Here is a 27,534-nt window from a genome sequence, read left to right on the forward strand (position 1 = left end):
GGAGGTCAAAAGATAAGTCCTATCTCTGAAGAAGTTTTGTTTGAGCAAAGAATATGATAGAAAATAAGACAGAAGAACCAAAAATCATAAGAGACATTAAAAAAAGAAAAAAAGTTCATAGGATTCAGAAAGAAAAATTCTACACAGTTAAAAAGACAAGGAAGGATGTCAAGAAGTAGGTAGTGTCTGCGATGGTTATCTCAAGGAGTGTGATTTGTACAAAGGAAAGAAGAGAAGTTAAGTGGGGAGCTGGGCTGGCAAAGGACAGGTGATCCAATTTGCTTAAACACTAAATACTTGGAAGAGAGTGCCAGGTACTTAAGCCTGAAAAGGTTAGGCAGAGGCTATACTGTAGAAATAACTTAAATATTAGACAGAGAAAATTTTACTTGATTTTTTTGAAAATGGGGGGACATTGACATCTAAGCAGAGGGGTGATGTGACTGGCTGGTCAGGTGGGGTCTTTGGATACACCTGCAATACAATTATAATTACAGTTCCTAAGGCCTCCTATTTCAATAAGCAAACCATTTGCTTGCCCAAAAGGAAGTCCTATATACTCAGAATTTTGGGGCGTTAGGCTGCCTCAAAACTTTACCATAACTCAGAGCTCCTTTTTTTCCTCACAGAAGATATCCTCTTAACATCCCTGTGTGCCCTTCTTCACAGCGCTCATTACAGTTCATGTTTATACACTCACTTGTGTGATGATGTAGTTAATGATTCTCCCCCACATAAGAGTATGGGCTCCACAGCAGCAGGTGTGGTGTCTTAATGCACAACACAGTGCCCCGCATGTAGCAGGCACACCATGCGTGTTTCAAATGCATGCAGAAAAGCATGAATGCATAGGTGCAGAAAAACACAAAAGCGTGAATGAACTTGTTAACAAAAGCTTCAGGGGCCGGTGTCGTTGCATCATTGGAACCATCGCTCTGCCCTTGGTTGCCTAATTCAAATAGACACTAGACTGTATGAAAACACTGGAAAGCGGACATAGGAGACATAGATTATAAACACTGGCAAACTATGGTAGGGGAACGTGTCTCACAGTAAATGCTGATCGAAGCCCGGAGCAGATGGACGTTCCTCCTGAGGCCACCATGGGTAAGCTTCTGGTCAGCATGTCTCTTTCAGTGCCACTGTTTATCTGTATGAGTTGACTTTTCACATAGGCAGCTCTGTCAAATGTCACCATCCCAACCCAGGACCCTTGTTCAACCGTCTGCAGAAGGAAAAGTTTGCCTGCTTGATTGAGTCGGTTAAGGCGGTCATCTGCCTGAATGGAGGAGCAGAAGAAAAGCAGTCAGGCTGGGTTTAGATGGGCAGACTCACAACAGAACAGGCTAGAGGGAATCTGGAAGTGACGGCCACAACGTAGAGTAAATGACAACAAGCTGACTCAAGATATATCCTTCTACAGAGGAAAACCCCTCCTTTATATTTTGTAGAACCTTCGGACAGGATTTTAGGGCTTTTGTATAAATAGCCCTAAAAGATAAGCTAGATTTGACTTCAGTTCAGTCATTAGTTCAACGCCCTGTAATAGCTCCATAGACCTACATGTTGTCAGGGAAACATACAAAAATGTTAATGCCATGTAATTCATCAGATCTGCTCACAGATTGAAAGCTAATGTAATTTGGCAAATGAGACACCTGATGCTGAGTTTCTGCTGCATAAAACCAAGGTGGGTATTTCTGGAAGTGTTGTTGTTCTAACTGTTCTGACCCTTGGGGTCGTGTTTATTTTCAGCCAGTTCCAAGTTGTGGTCCAGATCGTACTGTGTACAAATATGAGACCCGCATCCAGAGGACCAGGACTCGCGGAACGTACCACCATGCTTCCAGACTTATCGAGGACTAAACACACGACTCTTTGTCCGATCTGCAGCAGTGAGAAGGTGGGCTTGGGTGGCTCTGCTGTCATAGGAGCGGTTTTCTTAAAGTCCTCAGAACCTTGGATCACTTCCCACGTGCTTCGGAGATTGCATTTTTGGTTTTGCTGGTTTGGGGCTTCTTTGTTGTGGTTTTTTTTGGTACAGAATTCAACCACCTGAAATTGTCAATAAAATGGTAGAAAGAACAATGAACTACTTGTTAAAATCCTTTAATAATTTACATTTAATTTTAATTAATAAAACACATCTAAATTGACATTTAAAATATTTTAATTCCCTGTCCTCCTCCCCAGTCTGCTCTGTTAACCCATAACCTTGGCTCAATCTCAACACAGTCATTTCAGAGCACTGCTAGGGAAAATCAGTCATAATTCAGAGTTTCTATCTCAAACGTGTCTTCGACCTCATTGGACCCCTCGTGCTCCTCAGCAATCTATTTACCTGCTCTTGGCTTCTTTCCTGGTTCTCAAATTTGCTGTTTCAAGTAATCACCATGATCTGCAAGCCACTTGCTTCTCAAAATTTCTCTCCTGGTACCGTCTTCTCTCTCCATCCTTTCACTTGCTGCTCATTTCCTTACTTCCCACTCACCAACACCCTGCATTCCAACTTTCAACAGCCAACATCCAAGCTCTCTCCAGAATCCACGGGGAGGTCCCACAGGCTCCTCAAACTTCACGTGCTCATTGCTGAACTCACCACCTTTCCTCCAGCTCTGCTCCTCCCCATCATCAGGTGTTTCCTAACTTGATGTCACCACTGTCAATTCAGTCAGGAATAAGTAGGAAACTGAGTTTTCCTACCTTCTTCCCTCTATGAAATAACCGAGGCCAATACATTTCACTCTCTCCAGCTCAGCATCTTTTCTCCTTCTCCAAAGGAACCTCCACCATTCAAGCCCTCGTGGTCCTTCCCTCAGACTGCTGCAGTCTGCTGTCTGACTTTTCCATCTCACTCCTTCTTACTCCTGTACTTCTAATCGTTCTGTGGCTCACTGTTGCTCACACACTGCAGTCTGGACTACCCCGCACAGCAAACAGCAATCTCCACGGCTGGGACTTACCCTTTGCTCTCCATCCTCGCCCTGGCTATGCGCTTCAAGTCTCTAATTTCCCCCCACTGAAGCCTGTAAGTGCTCAGACTTGCCAGACAGTTTTATTATCTCTGTGTCTTTGCTCAGGATTCCCACTTGGTCAAGGAGCTCCTCCTCCTCTGTCTTCTGCGTTGTGAACTTTACCTTCATGTTTTCAAAATGTTTTCTCATTTCATATCCTTCCGCAGAAGAATTCCCACTCAACCCTCCGGGCTTGCAGGACCCCCCCAGAAACTTCAATGAGGCCCCTTTAACCCTGCAGTGCGCTTCTTGGGATGTGGATCCGTCTGTGACACATTAAATGTGTCTCATTAAATATTCCTTCCTCAAAATTTAGCCCTATGCCTGACACATAAATAAAGCTGAATATAAGTTTGTTGTTTTTTAGTAATCTTAACCGATCTGCATGTCAGTTTTTTAATCTAAAAAATGGCAATAGTTGTGCAAGAATTATATGTGAAAATATGCAATAGTGACAATACTAATACAGCCAATGATAGTGTCTACCCCTTTCTGAAGTTTTCTATCCCTGGCATTTGGGGGAACAAAGAAGGTATAGCCTAGCTCCTCCTCTCGGTGACTTTACAGTATTACCATTCAATTAAAAAGATTAAATATCTGGGATTCTAGGAATTTAAAGAGTAATCAGTAGCTGTAAAACACCTGTTTCTCTCTTTATTTGCATTTTTTCAGATTGTTTTGGTAGTGTTTCCATATTATCATTATGGCTACTTATAGCAAGGGAACCTGAAAAACTTCCATGTAAACCCCAAGCAGAGTTTCCCAAACTTGACTGTGCATCAAATTTAACTATGATTAATGTAAAACTATCCAGGCCCCCGTCTGGGAAGCTTCTGAGTAAGTCTGGAAATAACTGTGAAGCCGGACTGAAGGGCAGCCCTGGCGAACCATGCGCATTGCATTTTTAAAGCTTACGCTGCATTGTTACAAACAGACTCTTGCAAGTTATTTCGTTCTCTATTCCAAAAGGGAAACATAATTTTATGTAAGAGACTGGAAGATAAGAGGCACTCCTCACTGAAGTCAGTTAACTGATGCACTTATCTTAGTTTGTGCAAATTTGCTGATGTGTATGCTTGGCATTGGTAAAGAAAGATAATTTGTCAAGTCTATTTTATGGCCAGTCTGTCATTAAAATAATCATTGAGTACTGCAAATGGTCCCTGACTTATAATGGTTCAACTTATGATTTTTTGAATTTATGATGGTGCAAAAGCAATACACATTCAATAGAAACCACACCTGGAATTTTGAATTTTGATCTTTTCCTGGGCCAACGATATGTGGTAGGATACTGCCTGGTGATGCTGGGCAGTGAGCCACAGATCCTAGTCAGACACATGACCATGCAGGTACCAACCTATACACTCACAGCCATTCTATACCCATACAACCATTCTGTATTTTACTTCAGAACAGTAGTCAATAAATTACATGAGATATGCAACATTTTATTATACTACAGATTTTTACGTTAAATGATTCTGCCCAACTGTAGACTAATGTAGGTGTTCTGAACACACTCAAGGCTGGCTAGGCTAAGCTATGATGTTAGGTAGGTTAGGTATATTAACTGCATTTTCAACTTACAGTGTTTTCAACTTACTATGTTTCATAAGTGGAGGAAGATCTGTATTTATTAAAACTAGGTACAAACTTCCTAAGGGCACCAATACTCTTAAAAAGATAGAAGATGTTACTTAACAACCGAAAGCAAATATGCAGGCTGAAGACAGATCTCCGAAAGTTAAATAAAAGGCTACTGATCATGTCCGTATTAACCAATAAAGGGAAGCGCCTGACCCCCGGGTAAATTTCTTACTTAACTGATTTTTGTGCTTGTCTGTCTTTAAGGACATTTAAAGTAATTCTGAGCCCTTAAACTAAAAGCTAGTGGGAGGGAGATGATGCAGAAGCAAAAATGGACCTAAGAATGGGACCTGGGGAAGATACGACTTTATCTCCGATTTTGTATTTCCACCTTGTCCCACAGAGACTCAGCTGCTCACTGATAATTTCCTAACATTAGACCCTGTCTTGTAGAATCTGGGATTAAAAACCTCTTTAAATTCATATGTCAAGAAAAAAAGGAAAATAAGAGCAAACAGGGTACTTACAGAACCAATACTTTGTGAAAACATTATGGAAGCCTTCTCCGTCTGGTCCCTACCAGGTATGAACTCACAGCCCTTTTCGTACAGTCCTGTTACTCTGTCACGTTTGCATGGTTTGGCGACACAGCTGCCTCCCTGACACAACGGTCGTGCGGTTTGACCAGTAATACCTGCCGAGCATCTGAAAATATATTAAGGTTAGATGTCTAGGTGATACGATAGTTTTGAAGGGTTGAACTCTGTGGTCACGTTCTACAGATGGCCTTGTCTATAATCTCCTTTCATAATTCAAGAAACCAATATATCCTCCTAAATAGAAAACTTACTAAATTCTCATTAATTTCCATTTGCCAGAAAGTATCTGAGCGCTTTCCAAAACGATATCAGAGTGTTTCTGTGTAGCAGAAAAGCTGAGGCTGGCTTACGGTTGCTGTTAAGAATTAAGAAGAATCAAAGTCCTAAAGCACTTTCTAATTTAGTCCCCTCTTTCCTGGAAAATCAGGAGCCCTCTGGTTTCCCTCAGAAGTCTTGCTGACATTGCTGTTTGTTGTTTTGATCTAATTAGTTTATGTCATATAATTTTTGCACACTTCTTATATGTTGATAGGTATTTTAGATTTTTCTTTATATGCTTAAGAGTTCTGTTGCTATTATAAATGGAATGCTTTTTACCCACATCTTATTTTTTTAATATATGAATAATAAACGAACACTATAGAAAATTTGGGAAATAGCAAAAAAGTATAAAGAAGAAAAGAAAAAAATCATGTCCCACCATCAGTCAGAGATAAACTACTATTAACATACTGAAACGTTTCCTTCTCTGTATATCAGCATAATATTCTGCATACAGCTTTGCTTCCTGCTTTAAAGAAAACTTAGTATTTTAGTACATTTAAATTTTTAATGTATTGTTATGATTCATAATATTCTTTCAAAATAATATTCTTTCAAAACGGTCTTAATAATTTCATGTTTTGGTACTATAATATGACTTTAGCCTAATTTACTTAATTTGGTCCCCCCTTCCCATTTGTCAGTACTAAAAATAACATTTCCATGAATAAATAAAATTTCACATAAAATTTTGACTCTGTAGCCAAAAGCTGCCTACATGACTGATTCCCGGAGTGAATTAGCAGACCCCCAAATCTGAGCGTCTTCTAGCTTGTTGATGGAGCTCGTTCTGTCGCTTCCTTTAAGATAGATTGTCAAATGAGAAATGAAACTGGATCAAGAAATAGGAGTTTGAACGTAACCCAGAACTGGGAAGGGGGAGAGCAGTGATGCTCCCGCGGGAGAAGTGGGAAGCCAAGGCTGAGCTCCGAGCCCAGGGCAGCCTCCCTTGGAAACTGCCGAGTAAAGACAGTCACAAACGGAAGCTGAGCGCGGCTCCTTAAACGGCCATCAGGGGAGCAGAACTGGAGGCAAAAGTGAAGAGGGGCGTCGTGCCAGCTTCTAGTCTCTACAAAGAGGTTGTGGTTTTTAGCTCAGGCACAAATGTTCAAGGTTATCAAAGTCCTTTCGAGGACCTATTGGAATAATCACTGATCTTCCTTCTTTACTTGGTACGCCGTGTTATTACTTACCCAGTGTCACCGCACTTTCAGATTCCTGGAAGGCATCCTTCTTGGCCTCAGTGTGTTCGTTAATCCCTTAACTCTGCCAGGTGTAATTTACTATGCTTTTATTTAAAATCATTTTAGAAAGCTGTATCTACAGGATTCTTTCTCATGCCACCTGTCAGGTTTTAGTACCTGAATTATGCTAGCTCTTTAAAATAAATTGGGAATTTCCCTACCTTTTATGTTTGTACTAAAGTGGTATATATTCACTGAAACTTTTGGTTGCAGGAGCTTACCCATAAAATCATGGCAGCCAAGGTACTTTCTAAGTGTTCAATTTGCTTTCTACTGACACCACTCAGGGTTTTATTCAAATTGGGAGGAGTTTTCTGTCTTGTTTCAATATTCCGGCTGTCTTTCAGCTAAGTTCCCACCTCTCCCGGGCCCATTCATACTGACATAGTCCACAGAGACGGCGTTCTACCTTCCAGGCACTAAAGCTCTGCTCAAGTCACTGATTATGATACAGGAGGATGGAGACGCTGAACATAGCACCTGTGGATTTCTTCCAGCCGTACACACACTAACTGCAGAGTAGAGAATTCAACTAATGGAAGCACTTGTAAAGTGAACAAAAGTGGCAGTTTTTGGGGAATTTGAAAAAGAAGGTACTAAGAGAATGAGAGCTAGAAAATGAGACACAAGATTGATATTTTAAAGTAGTCAAGACAAAATTGGTTGCAATTTAAAATAGCTTGGGAAGAGTTAATCAAAATATACACACATGACTGGTTTGATTCTCCTATTGGATAAGTAGAACTTCTGGTCAGTGTTGTACTCGTTAAATACTCCCCAGCGCAGATGAGCCCATTCGTGGACAAATGTCCTTCCTGTGAAAAAATATTTTAAACACCTGATTAGCAATAAAAATGGCAAAATTAGCCTCTTAAAAGGAGAAAAAAGTTCTTCTGAACGTTATTATGCTTTGCTATGTTTTTAAATTAAGAGTGTGATTTCCTTAGAAAGAACAATCTAATATGACAATTGCACGTTTCTGCAAAGTACAACTACTTATTTTGGGTTAGGAAGTGTTAATTAGGCTCCTAGGGAGTGCCGGGCAGCTATTCATACAAAGAAAACACAACTGCCCTGTCCTCACCTAGCTCCTGGTCTAGCAGATGACACACAGCATTTTAGATAATTAAAATCCTTGGCAGTGCAAGTGTAATGACGGAGGTCGGTGAAGGCTGCTGTGAGAGCCAGACGCATGCACAGGGCAGCTGGGGAGGCACCCTCAGTAGGTCCTTCTTCCTAGTGGCTCATATATGGACAAACCTCAAGGCCTGCCTACTCCACATCTGCCTTTTTGCTTTGACCTCATCTTTCCAGTCTCATTGCCACTTAATCCGGAATTGCTGCAAGTCACCCATTGGCCTCCATGTCTCCAGTCTTCAATGGCTCCCCTGTGGTGCTCAGTATGCATACAAAGTCCCTGATGACTCAGGCCCTCCTCCTCTCTGCAGCCGTATTTCCTGCTGTTCTCCACCCACCTCTAAAACTCTATAGTGACAGTGAATTCCTGAGCTCCTTTTACTTTCTAGAGCCACACCATGCTCTTGCTCGTCTCTGCTCATTTTTACGTAACTTTCCTCTGCTTGGGATACTGTCTGCGTATCTTGACTGGGTAACTCCTACTCTTCTTTCAAAATTAAGCTTATACCCACCTAGACGTCTTCTCAGACATCCCCAGGCTGGTCCAGGTACCCCTCCTTTTCACTCTTACTATATGCCATGATGGCATTTATCATGTTCTACTGTCATTGCTCTTTATATGCCCGTCTCTCGCTGCAGACACTTGTCTTCACGAGGACGAGTATCGTGACTAATTCATTGTCATACCTTGGCACGTACTGTCTAGAACTTAATAGGTGCTCAGTGAGTATTTGCTAAATTTGGATGAATCTTTGTGACTAATGTACAGCTCAGTTTTTCTGGGCTGTAAATCCCTAGGTAGGCTGAATTTGGAGAGTTGAGAAAGGAGGTGCATCTTAAGTAAGCCCTATATCCTCACATTAAGGCTTTAGACCGTTCCAGGTGCTAGGGAACAGCTGATGGCCTTTGAAGATAAGGAAAGATGGTGAGGGTCAGGCGTGGAGTCATCACACAGGAAGGAGAGAGTATAAAGGAATGATGTTATATACGGTGACCTTGATGGCCAGAGTGGGCTCAGGGGTGGGATGGCATAGTTAGGTAAAGCAATTCAACACAGGTTTTTTGAGCCATACGTTGGAAATTTTCTGTTCCTCTTATAAAGGTGTTGTTAAAATAGCAACAAAGAGTCTTTCTGATAAGGTCTGTAAGTTCTCTAGGGTATTTGGGGTGGGATAGGCGCCTGTGCTCTTTTGTTTGCTTGTTTGTTTTCTCTGCCTTGCCTATTTAAATCAAGAAAATCAATCTGGTTCTAATCTTTTCAAGCGAGTAAAGAAACCTAGTACTAATATTATTAGTTAATCTAATTAGTTAATGCTAATCACACTTGATTATACTTGGATAGTACATATTATATATACTCCATTGCTTGCTTCTTTTAATATTTCCTCCAAAGATTGCTCTATTTGTTTCATATGGGAATGATAAATGATATTTTTGTGAAGGAAATTTTGACTTTTTCTTTAGTCATCTTCCTGAGAGCTGAACAACAAAGGATATTCTGTCTGGTACTCAAAGTGTGGTCCATGGTTGGGCAGTATCAGCATCACCTGGGAGCTTGTTAAAAAATTCTGAGTCCCAACCCACACCTACTGAACCAGAATCTTCATTTTAAAAATCTGTTTATAATTTGAAAGCACATGAACGTCCGAAAACATTGTGCATCTCTGCCATCTGGTGGATACTATCTGAATTGCAGGCAGGGAGGGTCGATCTGTTCAGGGGTCTCCCCACAGAGCCATAGAAACCTAACACTACATACTAGACTATTTTACACTTATTATCTGACACTAATTCTCAAAATTAAAAAAATTACACATATATGCAAAATATGAAGAAAATAAATTTCTAACTGAGAAATGCACTATTCTGAATCTATTTTACGTGGAAAAAAGCGCTGTAGTAGTTTATTTGGTTTATATGTGCTTACTCAGAAAGATAATGCTATTGTTGACTTACTTGGAACATAAAATTTATTCAACTATGAGAAATATAGCAGAATAGCTCATCTCTACCCATACCTTGTGGTCCATACTGAGGCAACTTTTTTCCTGCTACAAAGTCAGGAGTGAAATAAATTCTTTCACCCTTTTCTCCACAGTTTCCCCACTGCTCAGTATAGGGTCCATCGTTACCTGGAGAATTAGGTTCAGCAACCAGAATATCAGCCTGAAATTTAAGAAAACATTTCTTTCATTACAAAATTTCAGCAAATGAAGTGACCTCATTCACACTACAGCATTTTGAATCAATTTTATTAGACTCTAGAATATTTAGATGAAAATATTCTGCTAACCTTTTTTTTTTTTAAGGGGGCAGGTGATTACGTTTATTTTTTTAATGGAGGTACTGGGGGTTGAACCCAGGACCTTGTGCTTGCTAAGCACACACTTTACCACTGATCTGTACCCTCCCCCTAGATTTAAAAAAAAAAAAAATTCTGAATCACTAAAGAAAACTGAATTTGAAAAAAGAACTTGATATTCTCACGTTTTTGTAGGTCTCAAGTTTGGGCTTCACATATTCAGGTTTTGTCTTCCAGTTTTCAGGAATCAAAATGGCAACACTTTTGAAATAGAACCTTTTTTCTGTAGCTTCAAACAGATATGGAGACGCCTGGGTCACCATATCCTGGAAAAAAAGAAAACATAGCAAGCACACTTACGACAGAACATAGATGAAAGTACAAATTTGCATTTGTATCTGAACATTTCCAAAAACTAGTTACTTATTAAAATGGGAAGAAGAGATTATTTTGTTAATAATAATGGCTAACCTTTTCTAAGGTTTTACCATACGCTCTGTGTCACAGTGTAATGGTTGACAACGAAGACTCCAGCAGCAGACACCAGTCCTGGCTCTACCACTTATGGTGGAGCACCAGGAAATTTCCTTGAGCCTTCCTGAGCCTCGGTTTCCCCACATATAAAATGGAAACTACTACAGTGACCAGGCTGTAAAGTTGTTGTGACGATCATGTGAAGTCAAGAAAGCACTTGGAACCATGTTTACTCAGCACAAGTGCTTATCAAGGATGAGCTGCTAGTTTCATTTCATTTGCTCCTTTGAGAATCAATAAACCTTTAAAGGAGAAATTGAGAGTTCGTTTCACATGAAGTAGTGGTGGGGGAGAAACTCAAAATGAGTATGACTTTAACACCTGCTGACTCCTGTGATAATTGGGGGGCCATCTAAATATTAGGATAGTATTTGTTTCCAGTATAGCACGAAGTGTTAGGTAGAAGAAAATGGCATAATTACATAATTTCTTTTCAAATTATACCTAACTCTAGGTCTTTGAAATGAAAGAGCTGTAGTGTTAAATTCTAAATGCCTCTGCAGATCCCCTGAGATGCATCATGACAAGATTGCAGAAAGGGTATTACACGGTATTTATTATAGAAGGGAAATTGGGTCTATGAGGGCTGAAAACCACTGAAAAACATAAAAATGAGTGTGGACAGAGGAAAGAAGAGGACTGAAGACTGAGCTCCAGGGGCCCCCAGCATTTAGAAGTGGGAAAAGGAACAGCCGGCAGAGGAGACTCAGAAGGGGCAGCTGGTGCGCAGGAAGGAAATGAGAAGGCATGGGGTGAGAGCGTTTCAGGAAGCAGAGAGTGGTCATCAGAGTCACATGCTGCTGAGCAATCAAGTAAGAGGAGGACTGAGAACTGAGCAAGGGATTTGGCACCTGGAGTGAGCTATTGTAGTGGAACGGAGATGACAGCTCCATGTGAGTGAACTGAAGAGAGCAGGAGGCGAGCAAGCAGAGATAGTGAAATCAGACGGCAGGTCGAGGAGTTTTACTGCAGATTAAAGGGGAATCAAGAAATGAAGCAGTAATGAGGGCAAGGGAGCTTCGTTTGATTTTTAAATGGAAACTATTATAACATATGTAGATGTTAATGGAAAAACAAAAAACCTGATAATGCAGGAGAAAAAGGGGATCATTGCTGGAGGGATCGTCTTAGGAGCAGAAACAGTTCCTCACTCTACGGGGCAAAATAGCACTTGGGTATTGATGCAAGGGTGAATCCTGCTCTGCCTCTTCCTAATGGGATAAACTTGAGGAATTTATTTGATTCTCTGAGCCTCAGTTTCCATCATTTCAAATGGTGATAAATATAGTTGCCTTGCTAGTTTTAAAAAAGTTCTCAAAATGATTTGCACTTTCTTCTTCCAAAAAAAAGCTGAAGTTTTGACAATCACTAAGAGAATTTAACATTGTATCATTTAAAACAATACAAATACTGAGTCAGTCTCACCAAAAGCTGTAAAGTAGGTGTAAAACTTCCTATGTGAGAGTATTAGATTACAATTTGACTTGTGAAATGTAAATTTTCAGTGTCTCCTAGGAAGAAGAATAAACAGCATAAAATATCTTCTGTGTTTTAATAGAAACATTAGTAGGAATCTTTGCTTTGACGTTTCAGTTTCTGAGAAAGTGACCTCACACCCAGGTAGACACTTACACTTCTGAGATCTGAAGAATGTCAAGGATGAAGGTTATAGGATGGGTGGTAATTCCTTAAGGACAGGGATGGTGGGATGTGCACTGGATTCCTGCTAGCTGACATAATGTAAATGCTCTGGAAGTATTTGTGGGATTAATGAACAAATGAATGAATGAAGTGGTTACAGTGAGGGGCAAACTGTCCAGGAGAGCAGAGACAGGCAGTCCCTGGGCTCCCATGAATTGAGAAGACCCCAAACTACTCCCGTTGTGTATCTTTCTTTCATATGTGTGTGTGAGAAAGAGAGAGACAGACAGACAGAGAGCGCGCGCTCCTCCCCAACTCTCACTCCCTCGTCTAGTGAGGGGAGCTCCCACCGCTCCTGCGACACTGCCTGTCGAGCAGGTGCAGTGGGTGGAACCAGCGCAGCGCCGCCATCTGCGGTGCTGGAGGTGGGGAGACAGTGGGGGCCGCCCTGCTGAAGCGAGTAATTAAGAGCTGACTTGAAGGCTTCCACCTACACAGGGGCACCGGGAAGAGTCTCCCCGAGAAAGCAGAGGGAGGAACGGCCAGGAAAGTGGCACAGCCCACAGTGAGTGCCCTCGACCGCAAGTGTGGAACATCAAATAGGGAGGAACTCATTGTATTAACTACTCAGTCGGGGACTCTGAGCGCACTGTTGCCCTTCAGTGTTCCTGCGACAGAGAAGGAAATATGCAAACGACTGCTCTCATAGCCCGCTCACTTAGGACTCTTAGCAGAAAGCCAACTTAATAATTGTAGTGAAAAGTATGTTTCTCAGAAGGAAGCACCCCCTCCTGAAAGACAGTGAGGTGGAAGTCCTCTTGCTTTTGCTCTAAAGCACCGTATAAACATAAATCACCGTTGCCATTAGAGATAAGGCACCTACGTGCTCCCTCCAGCATGTTCCTGAGCCCCCGTGTCCAGCCAGGGACAGAAACATGGTGGCCGCATTTCCTCCCATGCTTTCCTTGCCTGTTGCTCCAAGTGGCTGCTTCATTTTTTTGCTGATGCCATCTCTAAGTTTAGAGGCGATCAAAGTTTCCCCAAGTCTTCTGACTGTTGAGAGGTTTCAAAGGTATGAACTTCTCTTTCACCAATGGCAGTAATAGCTGACGGTCTTCTGGTTAAACAGATGGACTCCCCGCCCACACCCCCAACTGCTACACTTGTCCAGCCCCAGACTCCTCTTGGTGGTGGAGATGGTTCTCTCTCCAAGCTCCATCTCTCTGGGTTCGCTTCTCTTTACAGCAAGGAATCTTTCGAAGCTGCCCTTGGGACCCTTGCACTACTAACTTCTGAGATCACACTGAGAAGTAAGTCTCAGTCCCTTTGGCTTGGACAGGAAGGATGAGCCCTTTCCATCTGGGATGAGAAGGGGGACTGGAGACTGAGGACCATGCCTACCATTTACTGAGCTCTTCCTGTGTACCCAGCACTCTGCATGCATTTTTAAAGTTTTTTTTTTTAGTGTCTGAGATAATTTTAGACTTATAGATGATATGCAGAAATTGTACAGAGTTCCCACACACCCTTCGCCCAGGTTCCTTTATATGCATGCATTTTCGATCCTCACAAAGTCCTGTGAGGAAGGTACTTACTACTATCCCCGTGTTACAGACCAGTACTCTAACTCATTATGCAATCCTGCCTCTGGGTGGGCTCCAGCCGCATTCCAGGCTGGTTTTTTAGAAGCTCGTTCCGTCTTATTCTAGCTGTTTGCAGTTGTACACAAGCTGTCTAGTCCCTCCATTTTACAGCAGGACAGGAAGCCTCTCCTCCCTAGTTCTTCCTTCCCCTGCAGAAGAACAGCAAGTGAGCCTGAGAGGACCCCTGGCACTGGGGCTGGCAAAATGCAGAGCTTCCTCCCACTGGAGGGGTCTGTCTTGTTCCTGAGTCAGAGATCTGTATCCTGAACTCCTACATTAGGATCACAGAGGAGGGTTACAATTAGGAAACTAAAAGGAGAATCTGACATGAGCCAATGGTAAAATCAGGCAAAGAAATTATCTTCTGTGCGTCTCACAGTATCTGCTAAATGTAGCTGCCTCGGCCTTAGTCTAGGACTAAATAATTTTCGATGAAATCATCCACAGCCAGTAAACGTGGGCATCATTTATTAAGCGCCAACAATGTATCAAAGTCTGAGTCATGTGCATTGCATTTATTATCTCATCCCTCGGAAGAATCATAATGGTCAAGTGTTATTATTTCCATTTTATAGCTGAAGAAATGAAGGCACAGATATAAAAATAACTTGCCAGTATCATGCAGCTGGAGTTAGGAATCTCATGTTTGCTTTTTCACATATTATGCTTAATTAAAAACAAAAAAGCACGGGTCATTACCATTTTGGACTTACCTTTATTTGTTGAATGAGTGTTTCATCCTCTGGCACATTAGGGTCGATGGCAATGACAATGCCTTCATAGCCATTGTTATTCAGCTGAATGAGCGACTCACTCAGGGCGCCTGCCAGAAGGTGAAGGACCAAGATGAAAACAGAACTCTTAGAAGACCCCATTGCTGTGCATCTCCCTTTGAGTGCTCTCTCTGTGGAGAAGTGTCGGTTATGGAGGCGCCTTTCCTTACTCCTATATATATGAATACATAGACACACAGTTTCCCAAGTTATCGGAGGCCGTTTATTACAGGAATTTAACCCCTTGACCCAAAATAGTCTCACTATTGCACTTGTCTCCACTATGAGGAACAGTAACCATAGCTTAGTCTCAAATTTTGTGTACTTTTAAATATTTTATTTTGAAAGGGTCATTTATCTTGCGTTTACCTTTGCCAGTAGCTGGGAACAAGGGTGGGGAGCTACATCCTGTTCCCTGGAAGGACTCACAGGTGACAAGCAGCTTTGCCATTGAAAGATGTTTACTTCTTAAAAATGTTTGCCCAGCCAGGGACACTGACCCACCCAACCCCACGCTCTCACCCCTGCCTGCCCCGTGGAGAACAAACTGTTCTGCGTTATGTGTGAACCAAATATCGGTTAGCCCTCACGGTGGACTTTATCTGTACCTCTTCAATCTCTGCGTAAGCTCAGCACCTCTTGTTACTCCCTTAGACAATCCACTTGCACCAAAACAATTAGCAAGCAACATAGATATTACTGAATATTTTATAATGAAGAGAAAAGATAAAATTTATTTCTCACTGTGCAAGGAAGACTCCCTCAGATTTCCTCATCAGACCTTCATTTCTCTATTCCATAGCTTCGATTGCCCAATAAAATTCCAAATTAAATTATTTTACTGAAATTAAGTGCCTCTCAGAACGTGAATTGTGGACTGCCCACTGCTGTGTAGATTTTTTTGAGTCTGCCAAACCTCCGATGAAAACCCAAAGTGGTCCACTGCTTTCCTGTGTTTAAATTACTTGAAATATCCTTTCATCCCATGACTTCATTTGATCTCCACATGGTGGTAACCATCAATTTCATCTTGTCTTTTTTCTTTGACTTTGACTCATAAAAATTAAATTAGTACATGTTACTAAGAATTAGTACTTACGGCTTAAGTATATAATCTTTAATCCATCAAAAGGGAAGCATTGCACTAGAGGGGAAGTACTCAATTATAAAGTGGTTGTCCAGGTGATCCAAATGTGCTTGTAATATAAAAATAATTTATTCAATGCTTATTGAATAAATGTATGCATTTATTATACATATGTCATAAAAATTTAGATTCTGAAATATCTCAGACCACCAACTATATGTGTCTCTCCTGAGTTCCCTAGAAAAGAGAGCTAAATGCAAGCTTGTATGCTAATGATTTGCAGAACAGTGAGAGTGAGTGAAGGGGGAAATGAGTCAGGGAAGCCGGGAAGCAATGGAAGGTGCTGACTAAGCTGGCCACTGTGGTTCAGTGGAGACCCAGCAGCCCGCCCTGCCCTCCGGGATGTCTCCTAATGGGCTGTACAGAGACACTGCACCTTGGAAGAGGCCGCTATAGGGAGGAAGGGGAAGTGTCTGGCTCCTGCTCATCTCCTGCAGGTGCTCGGCTCCCCTGAACATTCTGCCCGTGTCATCCAGCCCCTTCACAGCAAGCTGGAAAGGAAACCCCATGCCCTGCGGCGCACAGGGGGTCAGAGCCTGACTGGCCTCTGGCAGTGGGACCCCGTGGGCTTGCAGGGAGCAGGCAGTGACTGAGGGGGACCAAGTGCCCGCGGGGCCACGTAGACAGCTGGGGCTGAGAAAACCTACAGAGGTTCCTTGAGGTGAGTGCAGTGCAATTTACTCGTTGGACTGCTCAGATCCACTCCTGTCCTTCCATCCTATCTGGCTCCCACAGTATAAGGTACGGCTGGAATTGGGGGGAGCACACGCTCTCTCAGGTCTTCCTGAGGGAAGGTATACACCTACTCACTCAGAGAATCTCCGCCGAGGTCGTGGGCACTTGCGATCTCCTCACCCCAAGCAAGAGAGTTACTGAAACAAACTGCCGTGCCGCTGCTACCGCTGGTCGCAAGGCCATCACAGGTACGTCGTTCCGCCTCCTCCCTTCGCCTCCAGCTTCTCTCACTTTCCGCCAGCATTTTGGCTGATCTGCGTCTTTGTTTACCTGTTAGCACAGCCCAATCCTCCATTCCTGAGGGGTCCGGGCCCTCAGTTGCCCTGCCCTTGCAGGGCTGTGCCTGGGGCTGGCACCCCCGCCGAGGGTCAGCTGGTGTGCCTCCCACTTTAGCTGCCTCTCCGGAGTTCGCTTGGCCTTCCCTGCTGCTGGGCCTCGGCTGCCTTTCCAGTGGAGCGAGTCCTTGCTGCTGCCCCAGTTTTCTCATCTCCTGGCACCGTTGGCTCTTCTCTGCATCCCCAGACAGAGGGCAGGGTTCAGCATGGCCTCCCCTGGGCAGGCTGTGGGGGCACCCCCACCCTCTCTGGCGCCCAGGTTCACCCTAAACATGTCCACAGAGGCTTCGGCTCACATAAAGCATCACACCAGGGAACCTGGGATCCGGCTTTGTCAGAGACAACCCAGATGGGCCCAGTGACACAGACCAGAGGCGCAGGGGGGTAACAGCTCAAGAGACACGCTTTCACCAAAGATGGAGTATTTCCAACATCCCAGAAGTTTCTTTTGTGTTCCTATCTAGTCAAAAACTTCCAAATGGTAATCACTATACTGACCTCCATCACCACACTGATTAATTTTACATTTGTGTACTTTATATAACCAGAAATATGTCCTCTAACATTTTCATTTTCACATAACATTTTCTGCATGAAATTCAGTCATGTTGCTGCATGTAGCAGTAATATGTTCTTTTTCCATTGCATTCCATTATAAAACTCTACCATGATTTACTTACTGACTTGTAAGGGCCTTGCCAAGTATCGGTATCAAGGCTATCTGGTCCCATAAAACAAGTTGGGAAATGTTTCCTTTTTTGTATTCCCTGGAATAGTTTGTTTAGAAAACATTGTTTCTTCTTTAAATTTCCTTCTGACTATTGCTTTAGCTTCATCATATAAGTTTTTCTATACCATATTTTAGTTATTATTCAGTTCTAAATATTCTAACTTTCATTTTGAGGGTTTTGGGGTTTTTTTTGGTTTTTTTTTTTTTTTTTAGCATATGGGCTATACAACAAGGAGTTACTTAACTTCCAGACATTTGGGGATTCTCTAGTTAATCTATTCTTGATTTCTAATTTAATTCCACTGAGGTCAGAAAGCATAGTCTAAGATTTAAATCATTTCAACTTTGTTGACACTTGCCTTTTTGCTTCAGCTTATGGTCTATTTTGGCAAAATGTTCCATGTGCTTTTAAGAAAAATGTGCATTCTGCAGATGTTGGGTATAATGTTCTATATATGTTAGGCCAAGCTGGTTAATCATGTTATCCAAATCTTTTCTTTTCTTACCAATTTCTTGTCTGCTTGTTCTCTCAGTTACTGAGAGAGCTGTGTTAAAATGTCCAATTATAATTGTGAATTTGTCTCTTTCTTTTTCTTTTTATTCAGTTCTACCAACTTTTGCTTTATATATTTTAAAGCTATATTTTTGTTGCACGCAAATTTAGGATTGTTATATAATTATCATTGCAAAATGTCTTCTCTATCTCTAATAACACCTCTTGCATCATATCTACTTTTAATGACATTAGTTATGATATACTGGTGTTATGAATATGGGAAAATTTAAAGCAAATACAGCATGGTTAGCACAATGCCTGGCACATGGAGTTTATTCAGTGAACTAAGTATCTTTGCATTTCTTCCTCACTCCTGTTTACCCAAACCTTAGCCTTGAAGGGAAAGGTGAGAGAGGAGCCAACAAGAAGGAGAAGGCTGGGACTTTGCATTAGATGGAATCAAGTAAGAATGACCAAAGTGTATTTTTAAGATATTGATGTTTAAGAGTCAGTGTTTAGCTGTTTGCCATGTAGTAGCTCAATATGACTCCTGCTTCCACTCCCCTGTCCAGTTCATTACCTCCTTTAGTAATGGTAATAAGGCAATGAGGAAATGGGTATTCATACATTATTTGATGGGAGAAAAATTGGTACAAATATTTTGGAAGGAAATATGCATCAAAAGTGTATCTTTCAACATAGCAATTCCATTCTAGAGATTTACCCTACAGATAGACTCACACAGCTGCACAAAATTGCATAGACCAAGGACAACTCACACAGGTGCATAAGATTATATGTACAAGAGTAATACTTGTTCCTCAAAACTCACTTTATGATAGTAAAAAGTGGAATTACCCAAATGTCCATTAATGAAAGAATAAATAAGCTTATTTATTTGACATCTATTTTGTTAATCACACCTTACTTCACCATCTGTAGTTTTAACAATAGCACGTATTACTTTTGTAATTGAAATAAATTTATACATAAAATTACATACTGGACTAAAGACCATCATTTGGAAATCCTGGCATGCTAGCATAGGAGTGGTGGTGCGGTCTTCTTTAAATTTAATTTCCAGTTACATTTCCAGCCTGTTTCCTTCTTTACTCTTCCATTTCACTCACTTCTTCTCCTTTCGCCTTCTTCACACTCTTGCTTCCTCTTTCCTATATTCGTGTGAAATAAGCTATGCCGATTTTTGTAATGTTCCATTTGGATGTTTGTTAATTTACATTGCTTTTGTTCCACAAAGCCAGGGAGATGGATGTACTGGATAGCTTCCTCCTTCTTGTGCCCCTGAGATAAGTGTTCTCAGATAGATTTTTGATAAGATTTGGCAGCCTGTAGCTGAGAGGGAGGGGCACGTGAAGCTGGCCACCCACCATCTGGGGCACTCTCCACCCAGCTAGGGAATCACCTTGCTGATAAGAGCTCTGTGCTCTAAGTGCAGAAGAGGTTTATGGAGGGAGGCATTTCTTTTGAACTTTGAGGATAAGCTCTAATTACCTCCATGGGTGTGAGCACCTGTTTCTGTGCCCCTGAGTGCTTCTCTGTCATCGTGTGCCTGTAATTGTATCCCTCACTTTCATATCTCACGTTGTCTCTCTCTTAGTGCCTGGTCTGTGCGTTTTCTACTTCCTATGATACATACAAAATAAATCAGATTCTCATTCCCTCTGAGCCCACTGCTTACCTGACATCCCCTCTACTTCTGTTCCCTGTTTGCCTGTATTTTGCCTTCACAGATCACAACACAGATCTTAGCACATAACGCAGCATCTACTCAACTTTATATCCATTCCCCTTCTTTATTTTTTTTCGTCAGTTAGATTTCTACCAGCCTTATGAATTCAGTCCTCTCACATGGACCATCTTCACTTTATTTAAACCTTTTTATCTTCTTTTTGTCTTCTCTACTTCATTTAAATCTGGCTCACAGTTTTGTGCCCTTTTCCCTCTTCACTAAGGCCACTTTTTCTTATATTCATGTGTCAAATTTCCTTGTAAATGATGCCTTTCCCTTCCCCCCTGTAAAGCAGGGTCTCTCAGTCTTGGCACCACTGACATTTTGGTCGGGTAGGTCTTTGTTGTGGGGGCTGTCCGGCATGTTGTAGGGTGTTCAGCAGCATCCCTGGCCTCTACCTGCTAGATCACACCCCGAGCTGTGATGATCAAAAGAGTCTGCACACATCGCCAAGTGTCCCCTGAGAAACAAATCACTCCTGGTTGAGAATCGTTGCTATAATGCTTGATAAAAGGGAAGAATACAGTAAATCCATTCATATTGTTTCTTTTGAGGCAAAATGCATATACAATAAAATGCACAGAACAAGTGTAATTAGGTAAATGAATTTTGACAAACGTGTGCACACCCAGGCAATCACGATCCCGATAAATACCTATAACATTTTCATGGCTCTGGAAAGCTTTCTTGTGTCCTTTCCAGTGAGCCCTCACACTTGTGCTCTGAGACAACCACTGTTATGATTTCTATATCCAGAGTTTAGTACTGTTCTTGACGTTTTTATACATAGAATCATGCAGTCTGTGCTCTTTTGAGTCTGACTTACTTAGCTCATCATAACGCTTCTGAGATTCAGGTGTTTTGTTTGCATGTGTCACTTGTTTGTTTCTTTTTGTGGCTGAGTGGTGAATTCCATTGTGAATTCACACAAATAGCAACATTTGTTTTATCCATTTTTAATAGAAACTATTTTTTTTCCAGCTTGGGGCTGTTATGAATAAAGTGGCTGTACATTCTTGAGCAAGTCTTTTGGTGGATGTATCTTTTCATCTCTCTTGAAGTGGAATTGCTGGGTCAAGGTTTAGATACATGTGTAACTTTTAAGAAATGGCCAGGCAGTATTCCAAAGTGGTAGCTCACTCACCAATGTAGAAAAGTTACAATTGCTACACATCTTTGTCAACATTTCTTATTGCCAATCTTTATAATTTAATTGTTCTAGTTGTTCTGGGGAATGAAGATGTATTTCATGATAGTTACCATTTTCAATTTGTTGATAGCTGATAGTGTTGATTATTGTCCATTTTTGATTGAAGTTATGATTGATTTACAATATTATGTCAGTTTCAGGTGTTGGTCGCCTTTGTGTGTGCTTATTGGCTATTTATATATCCTCTTTTGTCAAGTGTCTGTTTAAGTCTTTTGTTCATTTTATTGGGTTCTTTGTCTTTTTATTACTGATTTATAACATTTTTATGTATTCTGGATGTAACTTCTTTGTTAGATTTGTTGTGAATATTTTTTTCCACTCTAGCTTACATTTTTATTTATTAATGATGACGTTTGATGAGCACAGTTATTTAGTTTTGATGCAATCCAACTTATTATTTTTTTATGCTTAGTTTTTCTCTGTTCTGAGAAATTTTTCTACACTATAGTTGTGAAGATATTTTCTTATTTTTTTTCTAAAAGTTTATATCTTAACTCATATTTATATCTATGATTCATCATGAATTCACATTTTTACAGGGTAGGAGTAAAGTTGTTTTCCCAAACATATGTCTAATTGTTCCAACATCATTTATTAAAAGAAATTCTTTTTTACCCATTGAGTTTCCTTGCCCCATTGATTTGCACATGCCTTTGTGGAAAATCTAGTGACAAATGTGTATAAGTCTATTTCTGGACTCTTTTCTGCGATGTGTCTTATGGCATAGCATATACATGAGCACTCAAAAAGAATATGTATTCTGCACTAGTTGCTTTTGGTACTTTATAAATGTCAAGGTCAGATTGGTTTATACTGTTGTTCAAATATTCTGTCTAGTTGTTCTATAGTTATTGACAGTGGGAGATTTAAATCTCCAAGTTTGATCATTGATCATTTGATCATCTCTCCCTTAGTTCTGGCAATTTTTGTTTCTGGTATTTTGAAGTTCTATTAGTAGGTTCATACACATTTAAGATTGCTGTACCTTTTTGATGAATTTTTTTATTACTTTGAAATGACTCATCTTTTTCTTTCCTTTTTCGAGTTCTGTTTTGTTCCATAATAATATACTAACGCCAGCTTTTTTATGCTTAGTGTTTGCATGATATACCATTTTCCTTTTTTTCACTTTCAATTTCCATATCTTTATATTTAAAATGCATCTGTTGTGAATTCCATATAGTTGGGTCTTGCTCTTTCGTCAAGTCTGAAAATCTCTTGTTTTTAGTTGAAGTTTTTAGTCTATTTATATTTAATATAATTATTAATTTAGCTGGTTTTAAGTCTACATCTTGCTGTATGCTTTTTTGTTATTCCCTTGTGTTCTTTTATTCTTGTTCTTTACTTGTCTTCTTTTGTGTTAATTGAGTAGTTTTAATGTTCCATTTTATCTTATTTATTAGCCTTTATTTTATGCCTTTTTCTATTATTAATAGGCACAAATGGGTTACAATAAGCATCCTTAATTTATCCCAGTCTACCTTGAATTAATATTGTATATGTGATATAAGTGCCTTTAAACAGTATAATTCCATTTATCACTTTTCTTTCCATTCTGCTCTTATCGTTTTATATCTCACTTCTTTATGTCATCTGTACCACAATACTATCTATTTTTGCTTTAAACTGCTAATTGTCTTTTAAAGGAATTAATTAAGTAAAGAAAATTAACAGTGTGTTATATTTACCTACCTATTTATCATTTCCGGTGATCTTTCTTTCATGCTGTAGACCTGTATATACACCAGATACCATTTTCCTTAATAGCTTAAATAAATTCCTGTTGTATTTCTTGCTGGTGAAAATCATTTCAGCTTTTAATTATCATTTTTAAAGATGTCTTCACTCAATACGGGGCTCTGCATTGACAGATTTGCTTTCAGCACTCTAAGATGTCCTTTGCTGTCTTCTAGTCTCAGTTGTTCCTGATGAGTAGTCAGTCATCTTTCCTGTGGGTCGATAGTTTGGAAATTTGGAAACATTTCAGCCAATGTTTATTTGAATATTTTTATGCCCTATTTTCCCTCCCTCTATTTCTGGGACTCACTTACATGTATGTTACACTGCTGGATAATGTCACACAGGTCATCTGGGCTTTCTCTCTCTCTTTTTTTTCTTTAATGAAATGCTTCCATTTAGATGTTTTCTATTTTCCTATCTTCAAGTCATAGGATCCTGTCTTCTGCGGTAACAGTTGGTTGTTAATCCATTACAAATTGTTTTCTTTTTCTTTTTTTTGGGGGGGTGGTTTATTATTTATTTTTAGAGGAGGTACTGGGGATTGAACCAAGGACTTCATGCATGCTAAGTTTGCACGCTACTGCTTGCGCTGTACCCTCCCCCTGCACAATTTTTTTATATGTTTTATTTTTCAATCTTTGGGATTGTCATTTGCTTCTTTTCAAAGAGTTTTACATCTTTCCTGAAATTTCTCCCCTATTCATCACCTATATATATATCTTTTCCTATAATTTTGTTATCTTATTTATAATAGTTATTATAAACTCATTATCTGCTAATTCTAAGTGTGGATCATTTTTGGATCTTCTTTTATTGACAGATTTTTGTTCTTATTACTTATAGGACACATTTCCTCCTTGTTGGTGTGTCTATTAATGTTTTATTATACACTGGATGATATGTCGTAGAGACTCTGTATTATGTTATCTTCCTCTGAGTTATGTTACAGCTGTAGTTTAATCATTGGTGAATATAATTTTGATTCTATGGAGACTTGGTTTTAGATTTTGTCAGAGTGGATCTGTTTCAGTTCTGCCCTCTTTCCTAAGGCATAACTCTTAGTCTGGGAGTATGGTCCTTACTCCTAATGTGGCCCTGCTGGAGTTTTAATGGAAACACACATGCTTACCAACACCTCTAACTTGGGTGGGGTTGAACCTTTAACTTTTTCTCCTTAAGATTGGGCAGTTGCTGAAATCTCTATTCAGCTATTTTAGCCTCAAAGTTCTTGTTTTCCATTAGAATTTTTGAAGCTTAGGACTCATTCAAGAATTGCGAGAATGCAGATTTGGGAACTTCTCCCTTGTAGCTGCTTTCTTTCTGAGATTTCCTCCCTCTTTGGTGACCCAGAACTCTTACTTCTGGCTTGTCAACCCAATAAGACTGCTGCTTTCTGCTGAGATCTATCCAGATGCTCTGAGCAAACTGGGAATGCCTTTGAGGGGAAAGTTGGTTAAATGTGGATCTCACCTATATTGCTTCCCTTTGTTCAAGGGTCATATCTCCTCCAGTTTCTGCCTGCTTTTTTTGGTGTCCAGTACCTTTGAAGAGTTGTGTTTCATATTTTTTAATAGTTTTAATTGTTACCAGCAAAAGGATTAGTTTGATGTGAGCAACACTGCCATTAATGCAGTTGGATTTGTCACATTGTTTTATTTACTTATTTTTTTAATTGAAGTATAGTTGATTTACAATGTTGTGTTATTTTCTGGTGTACAATACAGTGATTCAGTTATATATTTTTTTCTTTTTCAAATTTTTTTCATTATAGGTTATAACAAGCTATTGAATGTGCTGTGCTGTGGGCTAGGACCTAGTTGTTTATCTGTTTTGTATACAGTAGTTTATATCTGCTAATCCCAAACTCCTAATTTATCCCTTCCCCCTCCTTTCCCCTTTGGTAACTGTAAGTTTGTTTTCTGTCTATGAATCTCTTTCTGTTTTGTAAATAAGTTCCTTTGTGTCATTTTTGTTTAGATTCCACATATAAGTACTATCATATGATATTTGTCTTTCTCTTTTTGGCTTACTTCACTTAGTATGATAATCTCTAGGTCCATCCATGTTGCAGCAAATGGCATTTTATTCTTTTTTTATGACTGAGTAATATTCCACTATATATATATGTATACACCACAACTTCTTTATTCAGTCATCTGTTGATGGACATTTAGGTTGCTTCCGTGTCTTGACTATTGTAAGCAGTGATGCTGTGAGCTTTGGGGTGCATGTATCTTTTCAAATTAGGGTTTTCTCCTGATACATGCCCAGAAGTGAGATTGCTGGATTATATGGTAACTCTATTTTTAGTTTTTTAAGGACTTGCCATACTGCTTTCCATAGAGCTGTACCAAATTACATTCCCACTAACAGTGTAGGAGGGTTTCCTTTTCTTCACACCCTCTCCAGCATTTATCATTTGCGGACTTTTTAATGATGGCCATTCTGTAAGGTGTAAGGTGACACTTCATTGTAGCTTTGATTTGCATTTCTTTGATAATTAGTGATATTGAGCATCTTTTCATGTGTCTGTTGGCCATCTGTATGTCTTCATTGGGAGTAAAGTTTATTTAGATCTTCTGCCCATTTTTTGATTGGGCTGCTTGTTTTATGCTGTTGAGTTGTACAAGCTGTTTGTGTATCCTAGATGTTAAGCCCTTGTCAGTCACACCATTTGTAAGTATTTTCTCCCATTCCTTAGGTTGTCTTTTCATTTTGTTTGTTTTCAATAAATGATATAGTTAAGGATCAACTCTTCCAAAAATAATTTCATTATAGCAGAAGGCAGAGCCTAAAGCAAACAAAATAATGTGGGGGTAGACTTTCTAATACAACCATGCAGATGCAAACGTACTTTTGGGGCAGTCAACATCGCACACATAAACAGCAATTGGCTTAGTGCATAGGCTATGTGAACTCATCTCCTAAAAATCTTCTCTCTCTCTCCCATTGAAATTTAGCCTTCTTTTACAATATGCCTAAAATAATAGAGTAAAAATGGAAGGCATATTGTCCTCAGCTTCCAGAACAAATGTCTACATACTGCATAGCAATTACCTTTGTGGCATGTGAAGATAATAATACCTGACTATGTCACCTTCAAACCTAGACGTCTCTTCCCTCTCCTGGATAACTGCGCATCTGGCCCACATTTTCTCGTCCTCTTGCAATCTTGGATCAAATCCTCAATGATGTCGCTATTCATATGGTAGTCCACTAGTGATCAGTGCCTCACAGTTCCTCATTCTCTTTGGCCCAACTCTTGTCTGTTTCTGTTCCTTATCATTGGTCCAGGATCAGTGTCACCTCCTTTGCAGTGGCTCTGTCCTATTGGTGACTGCTGGGATCTCTAAATGAGTATCGTCCCACATTTACCACATCTTTATTGTCATCTGAGGCTTCACTCTCTCACAATCACTGGAGCTTGTTTACCTTGTTCATTTGTTGAGATCATCATTTCTACTCTGCTATAATATATTTCAGTTTATTGCCTTAACATCCTTAATGTATCTCGGTTTTGCTTCTTCTGATCCACTAATTTCTGGACTTACATCCATTTGTTCATTTCTGTACCCACAGGATGAAGAAAAAGAAAAAACACTGTTTCTTAAACATAGACCTGTTCTCCTGCTTATTGACCTTGAAGGTTTAAATATTTCCAGGCATAATCCCTGGCATCTTTCCTACCTTCTTCAATAGACACAAGCAGTATGAAGGAGCAGCATGACAGCCTGGCTCTCTGCCCATGTAGTGCTGCCATTAACCAGCACAGTGCTTTAGATTATTCCCTTACCCCTCCATTCTCTGGTCTATAAAATTAGGAGAACATCTGAGGACTTAAAACCCGCCACACACAGCATCTTAATATTTTACTAGCCCATTGAAGCTACAGAGATCCCAGGCTGTGAGGCATTTTTATGGCAATAGAGGGAAGAGGAACTGACTGCCAAGTGGGGACTTGAAGTTCCCATCCGTGAAAATTTAGACGTGGCATGTGACAGGTCTAAGGTGAGCTACCAGGAGCAGCCTCAGTGGAGATACTGGTTGGTCATTTTACTCCCCAGCACTGCTCTGAATCTTCTACTCAGCGTTTCATGCTCTGTGTGTCTTTTCATTCTTGTTCCAGTTCCTCGCAATTCCCTCCCCACCCCACCCCAAAACTTAATCTAATTTTCATTCTTAGTTGGTCCTGGTTATAAACAGCTCTGTTCCACATTATTGTCTGTATTTAGCCAATAAAGATCTAAGTTCTTTAATATGCAAAGCAAATGACTTCATTGCTCAATAATCTTTAAAAAGTAAAGAGAGTAAAATTAGATGAAACATAATTTCTATTTACTTGTGATCTGTGCTTCCCTCTCCATATTTGCCCTCCACCCCTGCAGGTAAATAATCCTCTATGGGGAAAGAACTCCTGGAGTCTTACTTAACTAACAAAAAAAAAAAAGGATCATTAATAATTTCCAAAGGTCAGTTCCTCCCTTGTGACTTCTTCCTTGGTTGAAATTGAATGAAAACTATACAGCCTATGTATGTATCAAAATAAGCTCAAAACTATGTCTTTCATTCTTTACTTAAAGGCTTACAAGAACT

General features: G+C 40.2%; 1 protein-coding gene across 1 annotated transcript in view; it reads right to left on the reverse strand.

Annotated features, from left to right (window-relative positions):
• The window catches only part of CLCA1 (chloride channel accessory 1), a 30,005-nt gene extending 15,072 nt beyond the window's left edge, over positions 1-14,933 (reverse strand). The window contains exons 1-7 of the mRNA XM_010974675.3: positions 14,739-14,933; positions 10,393-10,533; positions 9,924-10,071; positions 7,478-7,583; positions 5,132-5,309; positions 1,837-2,055; positions 1,052-1,279 (exon numbers count right to left, since the gene is read on the reverse strand). Of these exons, the coding sequence (XP_010972977.3) occupies positions 1,052-1,279; positions 1,837-2,055; positions 5,132-5,309; positions 7,478-7,583; positions 9,924-10,071; positions 10,393-10,533; positions 14,739-14,900 (1,182 nt within the window). The 5' untranslated portion in view covers positions 14,901-14,933. The remainder of the gene's footprint in view (positions 1-1,051; positions 1,280-1,836; positions 2,056-5,131; positions 5,310-7,477; positions 7,584-9,923; positions 10,072-10,392; positions 10,534-14,738) is intronic.
• Positions 14,934-27,534: the final 12,601 nt, after the last annotated feature.

The sequence above is a fragment of the Camelus dromedarius genome, chromosome 14 (assembly GCF_036321535.1).
Source record: "Camelus dromedarius isolate mCamDro1 chromosome 14, mCamDro1.pat, whole genome shotgun sequence".
Taxonomy (NCBI): Eukaryota; Metazoa; Chordata; class Mammalia; order Artiodactyla; family Camelidae; genus Camelus; species Camelus dromedarius.